This window comes from Theropithecus gelada, chromosome 6 (assembly GCF_003255815.1).
Source record: "Theropithecus gelada isolate Dixy chromosome 6, Tgel_1.0, whole genome shotgun sequence".
Lineage (NCBI taxonomy): Eukaryota > Metazoa > Chordata > Mammalia > Primates > Cercopithecidae > Theropithecus > Theropithecus gelada.
In genome coordinates this window covers 112,521,374-112,542,273 of record NC_037673.1, presented here as the reverse complement: position 1 = coordinate 112,542,273, position 20,900 = coordinate 112,521,374, and the positions used below count along the sequence as shown (strand labels likewise).

General features: G+C 37.2%; 1 protein-coding gene across 7 annotated transcripts in view; it reads right to left on the bottom strand.

Annotated features, from left to right (window-relative positions):
• The window catches only part of COMMD10 (COMM domain containing 10), a 238,011-nt gene that overhangs the window by 122,502 nt on the left and 94,609 nt on the right, over window positions 1-20,900 (bottom strand). Inside the window, exon 6 of one of the 7 annotated variants that reach the window (XM_025388519.1) lies at window positions 15,448-15,451. The exons of the other annotated variants lie outside the window; for them this stretch is intronic. Within the exon in view, the coding sequence (XP_025244304.1) occupies window positions 15,448-15,451 (4 nt within the window). The remainder of the gene's footprint in view (window positions 1-15,447; window positions 15,452-20,900) is intronic. 7 annotated transcript variants of the gene reach the window in all.

Here is a 20,900-nt window from a genome sequence, read left to right as displayed (position 1 = left end):
ACCTTCAAAGTATTTTGGAATTTCCCCTTTCACTACCTCCACCATCATCATTCTGGACGAAACCACTACCATCTCTTGACTGAATGGTTATTCTATTAATTGATTATCCATCAGTTATATCATTGCTCCCTTGCAATCTGTTTTCTGTGCAGTAGTTATAGTGAACCTTGTAGACTATACTTCAGAACATGTATCTTTTCTGCTCAACATCCTCCATTTTGGGGAAAATTCAAAGTCTTTATCAAGGCCTATAAGGCAATATAGAATTCCATGTCCTCCCATACCCATTATTACTCTCACCTTATCATCTGAACCTCTCTTCCCACACACTCTACTCCTGCCACACTAGCCTCCTTCTGGGAATTTAGCAAGCACACTTCCATCTCAGGGTCTCTGCATTTGGTATTCCTACTTACTGGATTGTTTTTCCTTAAGACATGCACATCTCTTTTGGGTATCTAGTTAGATATTATCTTACCAGGAAGAAAAGCCTTCCCTAGCTACCCAGTCTAAATAGTACCTTTATTGGTCTCCATCTCCATAACCTACTTAATTTTTCTTCATCGTGTTTATCACAACCTGATGGAGTATACACTTACTCAATCTACGTTCTTTTTCCACTTACTAGAATGAATGCTCTGAGAGAAAAGGACTTTGCTTTGGTTACTACTGTATCTTCAATACCTGGAAGTATATGGCACATGGCACATTTTCAATAGATGTTTGTTGAATAGAAGAATTAAGGAATGAATTCATATTACTATGACTGTCCTTATTCCAAAAAATAAAAACAAAACAAAACAAAAACCCCAAAACAGTTGGAGAAAAAATGGATCAACAAGGAAGGTGATAACCAATGCTTTGGCTTCTGCAGTTAGTATATGCAATTCTATTTGTATCTCTACAATGCATCTAGAGTAGGTGGATAATTTATGAAACTATAATTCCTCTACTGAAAACAAAGAACCGACCATAAGTTTTGGAATGACTTCAGATCATAGCTGGAGAGGTAAAAATTAAAAGCTACCAAAAGTGAAGGGCAAACACTAAGTACTTCATTATAGAGGATGAAATAGTATTTTTTTCTTTTTTTTAAAAAAAAAGCTATTCATAATATGATGGCTGAAAAAACCTAGCTCTTTGTATTTTCATATTAACTGTATAAATTAAGTTGGATGATCCAGTTCACCAAAATAACATAGAAAGTAAAATGTTAAAAATCAGGAAATTCCGAAGTTTACACTTCTACTCTAATATTAACTTGCTTAAATTGGCTTATATAACATTTTAAAGGTGTATATATAACAGGAATATTGAATATAACTAAACTCATAGAAATAATGTTGATACATTGCTGCTAGAGGAAGTATAACTTAGAAATTTCCTGATTTCTAAGAACTGCTGTTCAATGCCAAGGCATTAATACAATTTTTTTTCATTTGTAACTACTTCAAAAATGGAATAAATATGAAACAAGAGGCAGCTGTTAGATGAATTAAGATTATATGACTTTGCCTTAACCTCAATACTTACTACCTAAATATTTTCATTATATATTAAAAGATAATATACAAACAAAAGAAAGGATTATATGTATTAATTTACATTATTATGAATCTCAGTACTCTAATACTGCCATTATTTTAAGCAGTTTATATTTTACAAACTTTACATGAGCAAAAGTTAAAGATCTGATTGTGTTGCATAAAATTATTAAAGACATCCTCTAATATTGTCAATTCTTGTATTACTCAAATTTTTGCAAAAATAGCAACACTGAAATTTCATCGTATTTTTTTGTAATTAAAAAGCATGAAGAGTTTAAGCTCCAAAATCTTACTATCTCAGATGAGTAAAGGTTAGTAATATTTCAATTTTAAACTACATCTATGCACAGCCAGGATTCAGAAGCCCTGTGCTCCTCTTCTCCATGCCTCCTAGCTTGGTTCAGGGCTATGGCTCTAAAAGATACTCTGGAGTATGACTTCATAACACAAAACACCGAGTAAATCTTTTCAAATAGGAACTCAGCTCTGTTTCCTAGGTATCAGACTAAAACTCTGTAGGACTGAAGAAAAAACACTTAAATATTTCCTACCTAGGGTAGATAACATAAAGCAATAGTTAGTCTGAGCAAATGCTCCAGATTTGAGGGACCTCCTATGATTTTGTAGAATCAAAAAGCTAAAGGTAACTTGTAATTCAGGGTAGCACATTTAGAGACAAAGAGGAAGCATCAATATTCCTACAGAACACAATTAGCATCATCAAAGTATTTTTCTTTAATTGCTCACTCCCTCTGAGTACTCCTTTCCTCCTGTTTATCCCTGAAGCAGTGTAAGTGACAGCCTTCGCACACCTTTAATAATCCAAAGCTTTTCTTTATTTTCCTCTCCTCCCTCCCTTCAGCCTTACATATTAAATAAAATCCTCTTGCTATAAAAATAGCAGCTGTTAAGCCAATATGGGATGTTTTCTTAACATTCAACACAGTTTACCATACGTACTATATAAAGTTGCTGGGCTGAAAGATATATTTTTCTAATCTTTTGTAAGCTGTGGACATACCACTAAGCAAAATCTTATTTTGGACATCAACCAGCAGCAAGGTTTAAATACGATAATTCACAAAATAATGGGCAGATTTTATTGTAAGTTCTGGGATACATGTGCAGAATGTGCAGTTTGTTACATAAGTATACACGTGCCATGGTGCTTTGCTGCACCCATCAACCCATCATCTTCATTAGGTATTTCTCCTAATGCTATCCCTCCCCTATCCCCACACATGATGACAGGCCCTGGTGTGTGATGCCCCCCTCCCTGTGTCCATGTGTTCTCACTGTTCAACTCCCCCTTATGAGTGAGAGCATGCAGCCTTTGGTTTTCTGTTCCTGTGTTAGTTTGCTGAGAATGATGGTTTCCACCTTCATCCATGATGCTGCAAAGGACATAAACTCATCCTTTTTTATGGCTGCATAGTATTCCATGGTGTATACATGGACATTTTCTTTATCCAGTGTATCATTGATGGGCATTTGGGTTGGATGCAAGTCTTTGCTATTGTAAATTGTGCTGCAATAAACATACATGTGCATGTGTCTTTACAGGAGAATGATTTACAATCCTTTGGGTATATACCCAGTAATGGGACCGCTGGATAAAATGGTATTTCTGGTTCTAGATCCTTGAGGAATCGCCACACTGTCTTCCACAATGGTTGAATTAATTTACACTCTCACCAACAATGTAAAAGCATTCCCACTAATCCACATCCTCTCCAGCATCTGGTGTTTCCTGACTTTTTAATGATCACCATTCCAACTGGCGTGAGATGGTATCTCAATGTGGTGTTGATTTGCAATTCTCTAATGACCACTGATGATGAGCTGTTTTTCGTATGTCTGTTGGCTGCATAAATGTCTTCTTTTAAGAATTGTCTGTTCATATCCTTTGCCCACTTTCTGATGGGGTTGTTTTCTTCTTGTAAATTTATTTAAGCTCTTTGTAGATTCTGGATATTAGACCTTTCTCAGATGGACAGATTGCAAAATTTTTCTCTCATTCTGTAGGTTGCCTGTTCAGTCTGATGATGGTTTCTTTTGCTGTGCAGAAGCTCTTTAGTTTAATTAGATCCCATTTGTCAATTGCTTTTGGTGTTTTAGCCATGAAATCTTTGCCCATGCCTATGTCCTGAATGGCATTGCCAAGGTTTTTTTCTAGGGTTTTTATGGTTTTAGGTCTAACATTTAAGTCTTTAATCCATCTTGAGTTAATTTTTATATAAGGTGTAAGGAAGGGGTCCAGTTTCAGTTTTCTGCATATGGCTAGCCAGTTTTCCTAACATCATTTATTAAACAGAATACCCTCTCCCCATTCCTTGTTTTTGTCAGGTTTGTCAAAGATCAGATGGTTGTAGATGTGTGGCGTTATTTCTGAGGCCTCTGTTCTGTTCCACTGGGTGGGGGTGTGTGTGTGTGTGTGTGTGTATCTGTTTTGGTACCAGTACCATGCTGTTTTGGTTACTGTAGCCTTGTAGTATAGTTTGAAGTTAGGTAATGTGATGCCTCCAGCTTTGTTCTTTTTGCTTAGGATTGTCTTGGCTGTATGGGTTCTTTTTTTGGTTCCATATGAAATTTAAAGTAGTTTTCTCTAATTCTGTGAAGAAGTTCAATGGTAGCTTGATGGGGATGGCATTGAATCTATAAAGTACTTTCGGCAGTATTACCATTATCATGATACTGATTCTTCCTATCCATGAGCATGGAATGTTTTTCATTTGTTTGTGTCCTCTCTTATTTCCTTGAGCAGTCATTTGCAGTTTCCCTTGAAGAGGTCTTTCACTTCCCTTGTAAGCTGTATTCCTAGGTATTTTGTTCTCTTTGTAGCAATTGTGAATGGAAATTCGCTCACAATTTGGCTCTCTATTATTGGTGTATAGGAATGCTTGCACATTGATTTTGTGTCCTGAGACTTTGCTGAAGTTGCTTATCAGTTTAAGGAGATTTTGGGCTGAGACAATGTATTTTTTAATATACAATCATGTCATGTGCAAAAAAAGAATTTGACTTCCTCTGTTTCTATTTGAATACCTTTATTTCTTTCTCTTCCCTGATTGCCCTGACCAGGGTTTCCCATGCTATGATGAATAGGGGTGGTGAGAGAGGACATCCTTGTCTTTTGCCAGTTTTCAAAGAAAATACTTCCAGCTTTTGCCCATTCAGTACGATATTGGCTGTGGGTTTGTCATAAATAGCTCTTATCATTTTGAGATACGTTCCAGCAATACCTAGTTTATTGAGTGTTTTTAGCATGAAGAGGTGCTGAATTTTATCAAAGGCCTTTTCTACACCTATTGAGATAATCGTGTGGTTTTTGTCATTGGTTCTGTTTATGTGATGGATTACATTTATTGATTTGCATAGGTTGAGCCAGCCTTGCATCCCAGAGATGAAGCTGACTTGATCATGGTGGATAAGCTATTTGATGTGCTGCTGGATTCAGTTTGCCAGTATTTTATAGGGATTTTTGCATCAATGTTCATCAGGAATACTGGCCTGACATTTTATTTTATTTAATTAATTATTTATTTTTGAGAGTCTCACTCTGTCACTCTGTCACCCAGGCTGGAGTGCAGTGGCGCGATCTCAGCTCACTGCAAGCTCCGCCTCCTGGGTTAACGTCATTCTTCTCCTCAGCCTCCCGAATAGCTAGGACTACAGGTGCCTACGACCACACCCGGCTAATTTTTTTGTATTTTTTAGTAGAGACAGGGTTTCACCATGTTAGCCAGGATGATCTCGATCTCCTGACCTCATGATCCACCCACCTTGGCCTCCCAAAGTGCTGGGATTACAGGCATGAGCCACTGCACCCAGTCAACATTTTCTTTTTTTGTTTGTCTCTTCCAGGTTTTGATATCAGGATAATGCTAGTCTCATAAAATGAGTTAGGGAGGAGTCCCTCTTTTTCTATTGTTCGGAACAGTTTCAGAAGGAATGGTACCAGCTCCTCTTTGTACCTCTGGTAGAATTCGGCTATGAAGCTGTCTGGTCCTGGGCTTTTTTTGTTTGGTAGGTCATTAACTACTGACTCAATTTCAAAACTTGCTATTGGTCTATTCAGAGATTCAACTTCTTCCTGGTTTAGTCTTGGGAGGTGTATGCGTCTAGGAAGGTATCCATTTCTTCTAGATTTTCTACTTTATTTGTGTAGAGGTGTTTATAGTATTCTCTGATGGTCGTTTGTATTTCTGTGAGATCAGTGGTGATATACCCTTTATCATTTTTTATTGTGTCTATTTAATTCTTCTCTCTTTTCTTCTTTATTAGTGTGGCTAGAAGCCTATCTATTTTGTTAAATCATGGATTCACTGATTTTTTTGAATCAATTTATGTTTTGAATTGGTTTTTCATGTCTCTGTCTCCTTCAGTTCTGCTCTGATCTTAGTTATTTCTTGTCTTCTGCTAGCTTTTGAATTTGTTTGCTCCTGCTTCTCTTAATTGTGATGGTCTTTTAATTGTGATGGTCGGGTGTCAATTTTAGATCTTCCCTGCTTTCTCCTGTAGGCAGTTAGTGCTATAAATTTCCTTCTAAACACTGCTTTAGCTGTGTCCCAGAGATTCTGGTAGGTTGTGTCTTTGTTCTCATTGGTTTCAAAGAACTTTTTATTTCTGCCTTCATTTCATTATTTACCCAGTAGCCATTCAACAGCAGGTTGTTCAGTTTCCATAGAGTTGTGTGGTTTTGAGTGAGTTTTTAAATCCTGAGTTCTAATTTGATTGCACTGTGGTCTGAGAGTCTGTTTCTTATGATTTCCATTCTTTTGCATTTGCTGAGGAGTATTTTACTTCCAATTATGTGGTCAATTTCAGAATAAGTGTGGGATGTGGTGCTGAGAAGAATATATATTTTGTTGACTGGAGTGGAGAGTTCTGCAGATGTCTATTAGGTCTGCTTGGTCCAGCACTGAGTTCAAGTCCTGAATATCCTTATTAAATTTCTGTCTCATTGATCTAGTATCGAAAGTGTGGTGTTAAAGTCTCCCACTATTATTGTGTGGGAGTCTAAGTCTCTTCATAGGTCTCTAAGAACTTGCTTTATGAATCTGGGTGCTCCTGTATTGAGTGCACATATATTTAGGAAAGTTAGCTCTTCTTGTGTTGCACTGATCCCTTTTCATTATGTAATGACCTTTGTCTTTTTTTATCTGTTGCTTTAAAGTCTGTTTTATCAGATACTAGGACTGCAACCCCTGCTTTTTTTTTCTTTCCATTTTGTTGGTAAATATTCCTCCATCCCTTTATTTTGAGCCTATGTGTGTCTTTGCACGTGAGATGGGTCTCCTGAATACAGCACACCAATGGGTCTTGACTCTATCCAATTTGCCAGTGTGTGTTTTTTAATTGGGACATTTAGCCCATTTACATTTAAGGTTAATATTGTTACATGTGAATTTAATCCTGTTATTATGATGGTAGCTGGTTATTTTGCCTGTTAGTTGATGCAGTTTCTTCATAGTGTCGACGGTCTTTACAATTTTGTATGTTTCTGCAGTGGCTGGTACCAGTTTTTCCTTTCCACATTTAGTGCTTCCTTCAGGAGCTCTTGTAAGGCAGCCCTCCCTGGTGGTGACAAAATCCCTTAGCATCTGGTTGTCTGTAAAGGATTTTATTTCTCCTTCGCTTATGGAGCTTAGTTTGGCTCGATATGAAATTCTGGGTTGAAAATTCTTTTCTTTAAGAGTGTTGAATCTTGGTCCCCACTCTCTTCTGGCTTGTAGGGTTTCTTCTGAGGCATCCGCTGTTCGTCTGATGGGATTCCTTGACCTGTCTCTCTGGCTGCCCTTAACATTTTTTCCTTCATGTCCACCTTGGTGAATCTGATGATTATGTGTCTTGGGGTTGCTCTTCACGAGCAGTATCTTTGTGGTGGTGTCTGTATTTCCCGAATTTGAATGTTGTCCTGTCTTGCTAGGTTGGGGAAGTTCTCCTGCATAACATCCTGAAGAGTGTTTTCCAACTTGGTTCCACTCTCCCCGCGGCACTTTCAGGTACACCAATCAAACATAGGTTTGGTCTTTTCGCATAGCCCCGTATTTCTTGGAGTTTTTGTTCATTCCTTTTCATTCTTTTTTCTCTATTCTTGTCTTCACGCTTTATTTCATTAAGTTGATATTCAATCTGATATCCTTACTTCCGCTTGATTGATTCAGCTATTGATACCTTTGTATGCTTCACGAAGTTCTCGTGCTGTGCTTTTCAGCTCCATCAAGTCATTTATGTTCTTCTCTAAACTGGTTATTTTAGTTAGCAATTTCTGTAACCTTTTTTCAAGGTTCTTAGCTTCCTTGCATTGGGTTAGAACATGCTCCTTTAGCTCGGAGAAGTTTGTTATAACCCATTTCTTCTGAAACCTACTTCTGTCAATTTGTCAAACTCACCCTCCATCCAGTTTTGTTCCCTTGCTGGTGAGGAATTGTGATCCTTTGGAAGAGAAGGGGCATTCTGGTTTGGGGAATTTTCAGTCTTTCTGCATTGGTTTTTCCTCATCTTCATGGATTTATCTACCTTTGGTCTTTGATGTTGGTGACCTTTGGATGGGGTTTTTGTGTGGATGTCCTTTTTGTTGATGTTGATTCTATTCCTTTCTGTTTTTTAGTTTTCCTTCTAACACTCAGGCCCCTCTGCTGCAAGTCTGCTGGAGTTTGGTGGAGGTCCACTCCAGACTCCGTTTGCCTGGGTATCACCAGAGGAGGCTGTAGAACAGCAAAGATTGCTGCCTGTTCCTTCCTCTGGAAGCTTTGTCTCAGAGCAGCACCCGCCAGATGCCAGCTAGATCTCTCCTGTCTGAGGTGCCTGTCAATTCCTGCTGGGAGGTATCTCCCCATCAGGAGGCACGGGGGCCAGGGACCCACTTGAAGAGGTAGTCTGTCCCTTAACAGAGCTCGAGTGCTAGAAGCACAGCATATCAATTTATTAGATGGTGCAATTTATTTCAATGCATTAGATGGTGCAAATAAAAACTTGCCAGAACTTCCCTTAGAGTGCTTGTCTATGGAGAATTCCAATTATCCTGGAAAAAATGGTTATGTTTGGCTACTTAGAGTCTTATACTTGTAATTAGAAGATCTGGATTCAAGTCCTTAAACTCTGCAAATAATAGAAAAAGGAACATTGTACATTTTTATAAAAAATAATCTTTGCATCTTATAATTCAAAATATATATTCCCTTAAACAACTATGACCAATAACCACTTTAAGGAACAACTATTATCATCACCGTTTTACAGACAAAGGGACTCAAGTCCATGTGCCAAGGAATAAAACCACAGAATTATTTAAATGTGCTAGCTTATTCAGCCATACAATGTCTAGGCATGCCACAAGCGATGCAGGATAGTTCAGGATGACACTCTTAGTGAGTTTGCCACCATAGTTGACCCACCTCAATGCATGTCACCAAATGTGATTAGACTAAAAAAGGGTAAGATAAACTACCTCTCCAGGGCAGATACAGGGTAATCAAGTATTATTAACTGAATTCTTGTATACTCCAAAATTCATTTTACAGCCGTAAACACCAGTGTGGTTGCATTTGGAGATGGGGCCTCTAAGGAAGTATTTAAGGTTAAATAAGGTCACAAGGGTACAGCACTGATCTGTTAGAATGAGTGCCTTTATAAGAAGAGACACCATCTCTCTGAAGACTAGATTAGAAAATCAGAAGATAAAAGAAAAAGAAACTTAAGTAAATAAAAGACACCTGAGAGCTCACTCGCTATCAACTCTGCGCACGCGCATGTGCACACACACACCCCCCTAGGAAAGATTATGTGAGGACAAGGCAGGCAGGCATCTACAAGCTAGAAAGACAGCCCTCACCAGAAACCAAATTTCCCAAGACCTTGATTTTAAACTTTCTTCCAGAACTGTGAGAAATAAATGCCTGTTTTTCAAACTATCCACTCTGTGATATTTTGGCAGCCCTAGCCAACTAATACACCAAGTACATAAGCAGCATGTGAGTGGCTGTTAATTTGTAATAAGAAATTACAATTACCAAAAATACTCCTTAAATACAATTACCAACAATACGCATTATCAGAGCTGTGTTTCAAGCAAAGCATGAAAGCCAGGAGAACCTGATTAGGAGGATATTTAAAATAGCCTGAGGTATGCTTTTCACCATAGGCACTCCCTCATCAATGCAACCAGATAATTCAGACTTTTCTCATTTTAATTCCTCTTCATTGTTCATTGCCAATTCTCATCTTAGTCTCAGGGATTCTCTTCGGTCCTCAACAGCATAAGGACATGTCAGAAACTTGAGAAGGATACACACTTTCTTTAAATATGTTTAAAAAATTAGAAAAGCTGTAAGCGATAGACTGAGATCAATACTGACTTTATCACTGACTTTTCATGTCTTGGCCATGATTCATTCTGTGTAGATCCAAGTCTTCATGGGTGCTTTAGTCTCCAAGAACTTCAGACAAATTCCAGGGCTCAGGCTATACCTCCTCTTCATCCTCCTTTGCCAAGGGCACATTACAGCTTATTAAGTGAAAGTACGTAAAATATCGTCTTTGGGCTGTACAACACAACCCACCTAAGAACATTATACATTTTTCCCCAAAATTTTGCAACTAACTCTTAATTAGTGGTGAAACCCAGATCCACACTCTTTTTACTATTTCAGACATTATTATGAGTAAATAGATGAAGTAACCCAGAATTTCCTTGAAATAAAGCTATATGTGGTCATTTGTAAACCACAAGTTAGCTTTTATAATTAGTGTTTTAAAAGCTAACTGAAAATAGACAGTTACTAAAATAGACAGTTACTATTTTTGCTTAACATTTTTATTTCATTAGCAGTAATGGCATGAACATTTGACAACACAGGCATGCTCACTGAGACAGTTTTCTATACCAATGAAAAATTAATCATAGAATTATCTAAACTTCTGTGTGAACAACTGTCAATTACCCCCACTTATTTGGAGGTCGGGGAAAAATTAACCAGAAATACAAAACAGAAATTAATTCAGAGTGGTTTTTCATTTTTATTTTTTTTGAGACCAAGTCTCACTGTGGTGCCCAGGCTGGAATGCAGTGAATGGCCCAATCTCGGCTCACTGAAATCTCCACCTCCTGGGTTCAAGCAGTTCTCCTGCCTCAGCCTCCTGGGTAGCTGGAATTACAAGCATGTGCCACCATACCCAGAAAAAAAATACAAATTTTTTTTTTTTTGTATTTTTAGTAGAGGTGGGGTTTTTACCATGTTTGCAGAGCTGGTCTCGAACTCCTGACGTCAGGTGATCTGCCGTTCTTAGCCTCCCAAAGTGCCGGGATTACAGACCTGAGTCACCAGGCCTGGCCTCAGAGTGTTATATTGACTAAGGAAAATAGTTACACAAAGTATTTCCATCACCCCTTTGTACATAAACCTGTAACTTCTAATGAGAAAGGGTAGAAACTATGTTTATTTACTTATATACAAGACAACACCAAAAACATACATAAATTTCACACAAATGGAAACTGGGTGGGTTTTCCCTTGAACATCATTTAATTTAAAAAATTAAAAGAGACATATAATTTCATCTTTTCTCAAAAGCATAGAAAGCATTCTAAACAAAAAATGGTTGAAGAAGACATAACTTAGTGCTTTATATTATAATAATACAATAATAATCTCTACTAATTCAAGAATGCCATACCATAAAATTAATCCTATATACTATAAACTATTCACAAAATCATCCAGATAGTTTCCTTGTGTTGATTTTTTAGTTCATCCATTTTTTTTTTTTTTTTTGGAGACAGAGTGTTGCTATTATTGCCCAGGCTGGAGTGCAGTGGCACGATCTTGGCTCACTGCAACGTGCACCTCCCGGGTGCAAGCGATTCCCTGCCTCCCGAGTAGCTGGGATTACAGGCATCCGCCACCACGTCTGGCTCATTTTTTGTATTTTTTGTTTGTTTGTTTGTTTTACTAGAGGTGGGGTTTCACCATGTTGGCCAGGCTAGTCTCCAACTCCTGACCTCGGGTGATCTGCCTGCCTCAGCCTCCCAAAGTGCTGGGATTACAGGAGTGAGCTACCGTGCCTGGCCCTGGTTTATCTTTTTTTAAATTATAAGACATTTTTAAGAAGAAAAGGCCAATTTTTTTAATTACAAAGATGCTTTTAAAAATCTAAGATCCAGCTAGTAGAGAAATATGTTTTACCTCTCGATATTAAAAGTTACTTGTATATATCTAATGCTGAATTATCTAAAAATTCCTCACTACAGTAAAATAATTATTTATTCCTTTAGCTTAGTCTTAAGTCAAGACTCTTCTTATCTGAACCTCTAAAGAATTGGTAAAGAAGCCCCACAGGTGGCAGAGAGGTTTCTAGAAACTGACAGAGGAGTATAAGCAGGACAAATCTTTAACAATGCCTGGCTCCTTCACTCCCATTCACCAAGCAAGAGTTGCTCCATTTTTGTCAGATACATATTAAGACTCTGAATATCTGATAAATTTTTTGAAAAGGTGTTGTATCTAAAATAGTTCCAAAACTACTACTCTGAAGTAGACCCTATAAGGTGTTCTGTGCGATAACCAAACACTGATGGAGACATTTACCACTGTCTCTAAAACACTTAGATTTCTCAAGCAAAGTACACACTTTTGTTGTTAATTATAGTGTTATCTACAATTTAATGTTTTCAACCAAATTAGTTCTAAATTGGCAAGTTCAATTATAGAGAATAAATAAAAAAAGAAAATCTATATATGTACATATATAGATATATCACTTATCTGTATGTGCTATTACGTAGTAGCAGTCTTATTAAACAGTCACTACCATGCCAATCTAAAATACCTGAGTGGGTGACTATTATGCAACTTCTGTATAACCGGAAACAAAATACCCACATTCACAAAGCTATCTATAAATTATTGTACTCATCTGTTTATAGCAAAAAAGATGTCATAAATTTCAATAGGTCAATGAAACTACTTAAGGTGCATGCTTATAATTTTCGTATTTTCTTGTACTTTAGAATCAAATGAGGTCAACATATATTACAATCAGTCAAAAAGTGGCGAAAATAACCAAATTTAAATGGGGATGAAAATTGGACCATCATTAACGTGAGGGAGAAAAACTTCTGATTTCTCATTTTAAAAAAGACCACACCGTAACTAGCAGCATATTTTCAAAAGATTATTTAAAAGCCCACAGAACACAGGTGTGCACTGCAGGGGTCCACTTGTACATGAGGGTTTTTTTCCCCCATAAAAGTTATATGAAATGCACCTGCCTCTCGTGCCTCCCCTTCCACCTTCTCCATCTATTCTGCCTCTGCCACCTGAGATGGCAAGACCAACCCTTTCTCTTCCTCCTACTATTCAACATGAAGATGATGAGGATGAAGATCTTTATGAAGATCTGCTTCCACTTTCACTTTATGAAGAAATAATATATTTTCTCTTCCTTATGATTTTCTTAATAACATTTTCCTTTCTCTAACTTACTTTATTGCTAAAATACAGTACATAATATATATAATATATAAAATATATGTTGACTGTTATTGGTGAGGCTTCTGGTCAACAGTAGGCAACTAGTAATAAAGGTCTTGGGGAGTCAAAAGTCACATGCTGATTTTTCACTGCACAGGGGCTAGTGCCCCTAGTCCCGGCATTGTTCAAGGGTCAACTGTACTTGTAAGTTCCCCTGAGATTCTACTCTCAACCACTTATAAGAAAAAGGAAGAAATACATTTATTCAGCTTCTATTGTACACCTGGCACTACACCATTATATATACATTATCTTCGTCAATTCTCACAACCACCCTAGGAGATAAGTATTCACATCCCAATTTTAAAGATGACAAAGATAAGAACACAGCAGAGAAAGAATTTAAACCAGGTATGCTGAATCCAAAGCCCGTGATCTTTCTACGTAATCAGTAGTTTCCAGACATTTAGATTTCACAGACCAGTACAATACACAGATACACATGCACATACACATTTACCAAAAACAAACCAACCAACTGGCAGACTTCATGGCGCCATCAATATTTTATTTCCCAAGAAATGAGATATTTTTTCAAAGCCCTACTATTTACCATCAGTATTATTTTAAAAACTGATATTAACATGAACAAAAAGTACCTGAAATTAAGAAACAAGCCTCCTGGGGAAAAAAGCCTTATACCAATATTTTCAACACAGAAGAGCACAGGTTCACCAACTGGCAAATGAGAACAATTGTACTGAATCACACTGCTTCCCGTAAGAGAGGCAGAACACAGAACCTGAAACATTCTCCTACATCCTCTTCCTACTTTCATTACAAAGGTGATGAGAATGCATGTTGTCTTCACTAAAGCCACGGGATTTCTTAAATTTTTATATGCCAAGGTTTTGATGACCAAGAAAATTATAGAGGCTTTAAAAATAAAGAAGTTTCTGGTATCAGCGGATTGTTCATTTCAATACAGGTATTACTTTGTACTTTCAGAGAGCAGTTCTTCCTTAGGCTTTTTCTTCAAATAAAATCTTTAGATGTGATGCAATCAAAACAGCTGTTAAACAGTATAAATCTATTACCTTGTACCTAAGAGACTCATCCATCTTCAGTTGCATTCCTGTCTTTCTAGCTTTATCTATCACATTTAATTAAAAAGAGTACCTTGTCTTCCTCATGTTTTAATACAGCATCTGATATTAGGATGCTAAGTTACTATGAGAAGGTCAAAATACAATGGATTCAGCTCATTGCCGAATGCAGGAACAAATTCATTAACGAATGAATTTGAGCTAAATTTTCAGAGTAAATTTATATTTTTTAAAAATTCATAGTTTGTCCTCAAAACAGTAACCTGCAGCAAAAGTCGTAACGATTCTGCAACACATATATCCAAATACTCATTACAGTCTCTCTCATATCTCTATTTCTAGTCTCATTTACTTGTTAGGCAGAAAATAAGTTCAAGGGTCTAGTAAAGGAGGCAAATGGGCAGAAAACAACTTCTTGTTTGCTATCTCACTGCACTTGAAACGGAACTCTATAATTCACTACCATTTATAAGCGTCTAGCATATCAACATCACATTAGGTACTTTACTGCTTCCAATTCCTGGTCCATAACTCTGCCATCCTGAAAAGTCATAATACAGTGTTACTGGAACAATCTATTCATATTGTAAATGACATGTTTTCTAACTATTTTTTAAGCCACTAGGGAGGTGAATTAAACATTTTTCCAGGCAATACATTTAAGTTTCAATATTAATAAATTTAGTCATTGTGTATACTCTTCCTTTTACCCAGACCATGTATTCCTTTTTTCACTTACTGTTTAAGGCCTAATTCAAATGAGTTTTCCTCTGTGGAGTCTTCTCTATGGATCTAGACAATATCAACCCCATGCATCTTGCACTCAGCCTGTACTTGGAATAAACCTCCATAGTTCATTATCATGTATAAGCATCCAGTGTTTGGGGCACCACTTTAGGTGCTTGACACATTTCTCAATTAACTGCACTGCATAAAGCCTTTTTCTCTCACATTACTGAGTTTGTCCAGAGCAGGAACCTTAATATCCTTTTTATCTCCTCAGCACCTACCTCAGAACTTGGATAAAGAGTGACAGGAGGGACACTGCAATTATTTGCAATGTATGCTCAGGGAAGGCCTCTCTGATGATACTCGAGTAGAGACCTAACAGAAGGGAAACAGCAATCCATGTGGATATCCAGGGAAGAAGCATTCTAGAGGAGAAAATGGAAAGTGCAAAGGCCACGAGGCAAGAACATTTTGGAGTGTCAGGAAACACAAGGCAACTTCTATGGTCATAACAGAGTGGAGGGGCTGGGGGAACAAGGTAAGAGGTGAAATCAAATAGGCAGCATGAGTTTAAATCATGTAGGTTCTTACAGGCCTTTGGGTTTTACTCCGAGTTACAAGGAAAACCTGTAAAATATACAGAGCAAAGAAATAATCTGAATTATATTTTAAAAGTATGACTATTGTGAGAGCAACACACTATAGAAGACAAAGGTAGAAGCAGAGAGACTAGAGGCACAGATGAGAGATTCATGTCAAACGTAAATGATTAGCCACAGGAGAAATAAAATTTCCTGGACTTCATTAATGAACATGGTGACCTACACCCTCTAGTCCCTGTGACAAGACTGAAAAAGATGTTAGCACCTGTTACTTGTCAAGTACAACAAAACTGTCAATAAATTAGTCTGATCTCAGAAAAAACAAAAACAAAAACAAAAACAAACAACTGTTAGCAAGGCAAATGACACTTCATTTACAAAGGTCTTTACATAATGTACATTAATTCTTAAAGCTTTAGATATGGATCCTCAAATCCATCAGATTAATGAAAGTCAAAACTACAAAGACAGAAACGAATTAGTCTTTCAGTAATAGGAGATTTTCACACTAAGGATTAAGTAAAAATACTTAAGAAAATATAATTTAAAATGTAAATTTTAAAACTTTTGCTGTCCAGGCATGGTGTCCCATTCCTATAATCCCAGCACTTTGAGAGGCTTAGGCCAGAGGACTGCTTGAGCCCAGGAGATCAAGGCTCCAGTTAGTTATGATCATGCCATTGCACTTCCGTCTGGGGGAGAAAGAGGAAGAGGAAGAAGAAGGGAAAGAGAGAGAGAGGAGGGTGAGAGAAGAGGGTGAGAGAGGATGGAGGGAGGGGAAGGGGGAAGGGAGGGAGGGAGGGGAAGGGGGAAGGGAGGGAGGAGAAGGGGGAAGGGAGGGAGGAGAAGGGGGAAAGGAGGGAGGGGAAGTGGGAAGGGAGGGAGGGGAAGGGGGAAGGGAAAGGGAGGGAGGAAGGAAGGAAGGAATCTGCAGGCAGGCAGGCAGGCAAGGATCTGCTTGAAAGCCTTGGAGAGTTAACCACAAAGTAATGATTTACAGGCCAGGATCTAGAAGAAATGGCAGCCCAAGAAGGTAACACAGACTTTGGAGGCACACCTCCCCATCCTTTCACAAAAGTAGATATTCAAATGGTTGACTAAAAAAAAAAGTAAAGGCAAGCCATCTTAGCAATTAAGAGACTATTAGAACCACAATAAAATACCACCAGACACCCACTAAAATAGCTAAAACTAAAAAGACTATTACTAGCAAGTTCTGGAAATGATGTAGAACAATCACAACTTGTATTCGCTGCTGGTGGGAGTATAAACTGTACAACTACTTTAAAATTAAACACATATATTTTGGTAAATTGCAGAAATGACTCCAAATCTTCACCTCTCACTACAAACATAACCTTTGAAGTATGACTTTGCAGCATGTTCATCAACAATTAGAATCTATTTCCCTATTCCTTAAATCTGGCTTATTCTTTCAAATTCCTTTGGCCAACAGAATATGATGAAAATAACAGTGTGCCTATTCTGTACTAGACCTCAAAAGGCCTATCCTATGTCCTTTGTGCTCTCTCTGAACAAAGTGAACAGCCCAGGGTAACCTGCTAAATGATAACAGACATAAAGTCCAGTCATCCCACTGATTAAAATCATCCCAAACTAGACTCGGCAAACTGTTGAAACATGAGTAAGTCAGCCTTAGATTAGCCAAGCCCAGCCAGACAACTACCTTGCCCACCTACAGACTTGTGAACAATAATAAATGGTTATTGTTTTAAACCACTAAATTTTGAAATGGTATGTTATTAGCAATAGCTAACTGATGTTACCAAAGGTAAGGTCCTGCCATAATTTTTTAAAAATACAATATGTAGTATTGGCTTTGGAATTAAATAGTGGCCTTCGGCTTGAAAAACAGTGAGCGATCTATTCGGAAAAACTAGAAATTCATTAAAAAATTGTTATCAGAGGCTGAAAAAATAGGAACTTGTGACATGCAGTAACAAAAAAATGGCAAAATCGTGTTCCCTATAAAACTCAGAGGATGAAATATTTACTTAATAAACATTTGGATTTGCCTGAGATCTCTAGGCAGAATATTGAAAATAAACTGGTTGTTCCTAACTGTACACCATAAGGCAATATGGCAACAAAGAAATAAGCTAAACAGAAAACTCATCAGTTACAAGGGGAATTTAGAAAAAAATAAAGGGGGGCAAGGACTGTGCGGGGTTGCAAAACACAACTGCTTCTCATCTCCAGTGTATAAGCTGGCAAAATAGTCTCCAAATACAATATAGTCTGGGACAGTAGATCAAAGCAGAAGAGTAACTGTAAAACCCTTTGTTAATGTCTCTAAAAGAATTATAAAGAACTTATTCCAACTTGAGGGGGTTATGGAATTAGATTAAAGAAGGCCTACAAAAATCTTAAGAGTTGTACTGGCCAAAGTGATACTACTTAGACTAAAAGAGATGGAAACTATTCGAAATTCAAAAGGCCTCCAGGCCCCCAACTTTCTATAGATACGAAGTAGGATGAAAATGTTGCTTAAAGGGCATATTTTCCAGCTCAAATAATGGTGGTGTAAGAAGCTGGGCATTTTAATTCTCCAGCCCTAATCTGGAAAGACATCTTCAAGGAAATGAAGATATCAATGAATGAAACTGTACTGTAATAGATGCTTTTATATTTGCTATCATATTTAATTTCCAGAACAACCTTGTGAGGTAGCTATTGTCCCAATTTTCAGATCAGAATTTGAGCCTCAATCAGGTAAGTAATCTGCTTGACAACCTCCAGCAACTTCCGAAGTGTCAGACAGTGTGATAAAAAGCTTGTGCTGTTTTTACTACATACCAGTGCCACCACTGGTCCTTCACCTTATTCTCTATTATTTGTCAAAAATACAATACAGAGTTATTTTGGAATTGGATAGTAGGACAGCTTAACCCTTTATTTCGTACATAAATGCAGTAAGGTCAGGGAGGTGAAATGCTTTGGTCTCAGGGCACACAGCTATTTAGTAACAAAATGTAAGCACTCTCTACATTATTATTAACATGAAGAAAAAAGACACCACAAATAGTAATCCTCAGCTAGACTTTTTTAAATATAATAAACTTATACTTCTCAAAAATTGTAGGACCTCAATTTAAGATAATTGACTTCTATAATTTCTTCTTATACTAATAAATGTTATATATTAAATTTAACAGTTTTAAATGAAGAAAAATTAATGGATAATTAATGCTACTAATATAAAGGTAAACCCCTATTGTCTAAAGCAGTGTAAGTAAAGCCTACAAGAGTAGAAACTGTGAGAGGCAGTCATACCTGAATCTAAATCTAATTAAAATAATTTGGCTGAAAGCAAAAGAATCACAATCAATGTATGTGGAGGGGAAAAAACAATCATGTCAGAATTCTTCAAATTAGGCACTCATTAAAACAATATAGTCACATTCCTCCCTTTGTCAATTTAAAAATTAGCACCTATCATCTATACTATCCTCTTTTTCTCACCAGAATACACAGGATGCCTATTTATCTACAAAATTTTTACAAACATATATCTAACAAATATAGAACATATATTTAAGAACCTTTTATCTCTCCTAACAGGCTCTGATGCTATAAATCAGTAGAAAATGGAAATAGGAGGCTTTCTTAATGAAAATAGTAGTGTTTTTAAATGCAAAGAAATGAGAGAGAATCTGAAGATTCTGATGGCATATGTAATGTAAGTAAAACATAACGACAACGCACAAACAACCCAAGTCACTAGTTAATAGAAACTTCATATTTATGTGAATTTAACTATGATTCATGTGTATTAATTCAACTATAAACTCTGCAACCAGAAATAGAATAACTAAATAATGCAGACAATTAAGTCCACACTTCCCCTGAAAAAGTGTAAGCTCTGGAGTGAGTGTAAGATGGAAAACATGAATCTGCTGTTTACTCAGTCAATGCATGCCAAGGTCTTGTATGTTTCCAGGATCTCATGTGTGCTAAAGATGACACCAATGTTAAAAGATACATACATGTATTCTGAGTGCTTAACTAAAAAAATAGCAACAGTTCCAACAAAATTGCTAAAGAAAAATAACATAGCCGCCACGGACTTATTTAGAAATGTTATACTGGGATTCAATGTGGTACTTTCCCAAGGCACTCCCTCTCCCTCTCAAGAACAGCCTTGTCTCTGAGATTATCACCTTTTGCACTAAAGTGAGACCCTAAATTCCATCTAAAATGAGATCCCACCGTATATTATAAAAAAAAAAAAGGGGGAGCTATCACTCATTTTAAAATTATGTGCAAAAAGAAAAAGAAAAGTAAATTCTGTGGTCAAGGCTGGCAGAGATGAGGATTAAGGAAAACTATGTGTGACAAATAAAGGTGGCCTTTATATATGGCTTTGGGCCAACTTGCCACATAAATCCCTTAATGTATAAGTCTTACCTAAACTATTACCTGAAACTACTAGTAAACCAAACTTCTCCAAAAGGAGTATTGAAAATGAAAAGCACCCAGGTGAACAGCACTCTCAGAAAACAGGTCATGCTTGCCCTCTGTCAACTAACACAACTGATTGGTGGCCACATAATGCATTGCTCAGGAAATGTTTACACTTTTATGCAAGTCGCTGCTATTAACTTTTGAGATCACTAACAATAAACTACCCAGTATAAATTTCAAGTTATAAATCCAATATGAATAGTTTATATATCTGATCAGCAATTAAACAATGGGAGAGAGAACTAGGTTAAAAATAAAAGTAATAAAATAACATTTCTTCTTCTTTCCATTTCTAAGTGAAATTATGCTTCCCAAACCTAACTCACATTCTGGCACTGACAGAAAATGATAATGTTTACACTCTACAAAGCAGTTAAGTAACAACGCAGCTTGAGGCTGGGTGGCTGGGAACTCAGGTCCCCTCAGACACTGCCTGGCTGCCCCAAGGGCATATGAAGTCAATCAGTATCTCAGCTGACCTCCTGCCTACTTGTATTGCAGTTGAGTAGCTAAGCTCTAAAAATCTCCAGTATGGATTCTATTTTATGCCCCCAAATTCTCTGATTCTCTAGTACTATAAGTGCTCCATCACCCAGAAAGCCCCACCAGAAAAAAAAAACAGGAACAATTCTCAACCCAACCCTTTATCAAGGTCATTCTCTCACTCTTCACATTTGGCAAATGGAAATAAATCATCTACCCTGAGGAGGGTTTCGTGGGTATCAAAACAAAATGTTTAAGAGCAAGATAAAGATTATGAGAATAGGGTTTATTAGAGAAGCCATGGACCACACTTAAACAGGTGGCAAAGCAATCACTATGGAAGCAAAGTGGCTACTTTATTAAGCTGCAAATTATTTTCAGCGCTCTGGGCCAATAAAAGTAGTAACTCACTGCTTATTAATTGCAAAGGCCCAATGAGAAAAAAAACATAAAAGCCCACAGAACAATACCTGG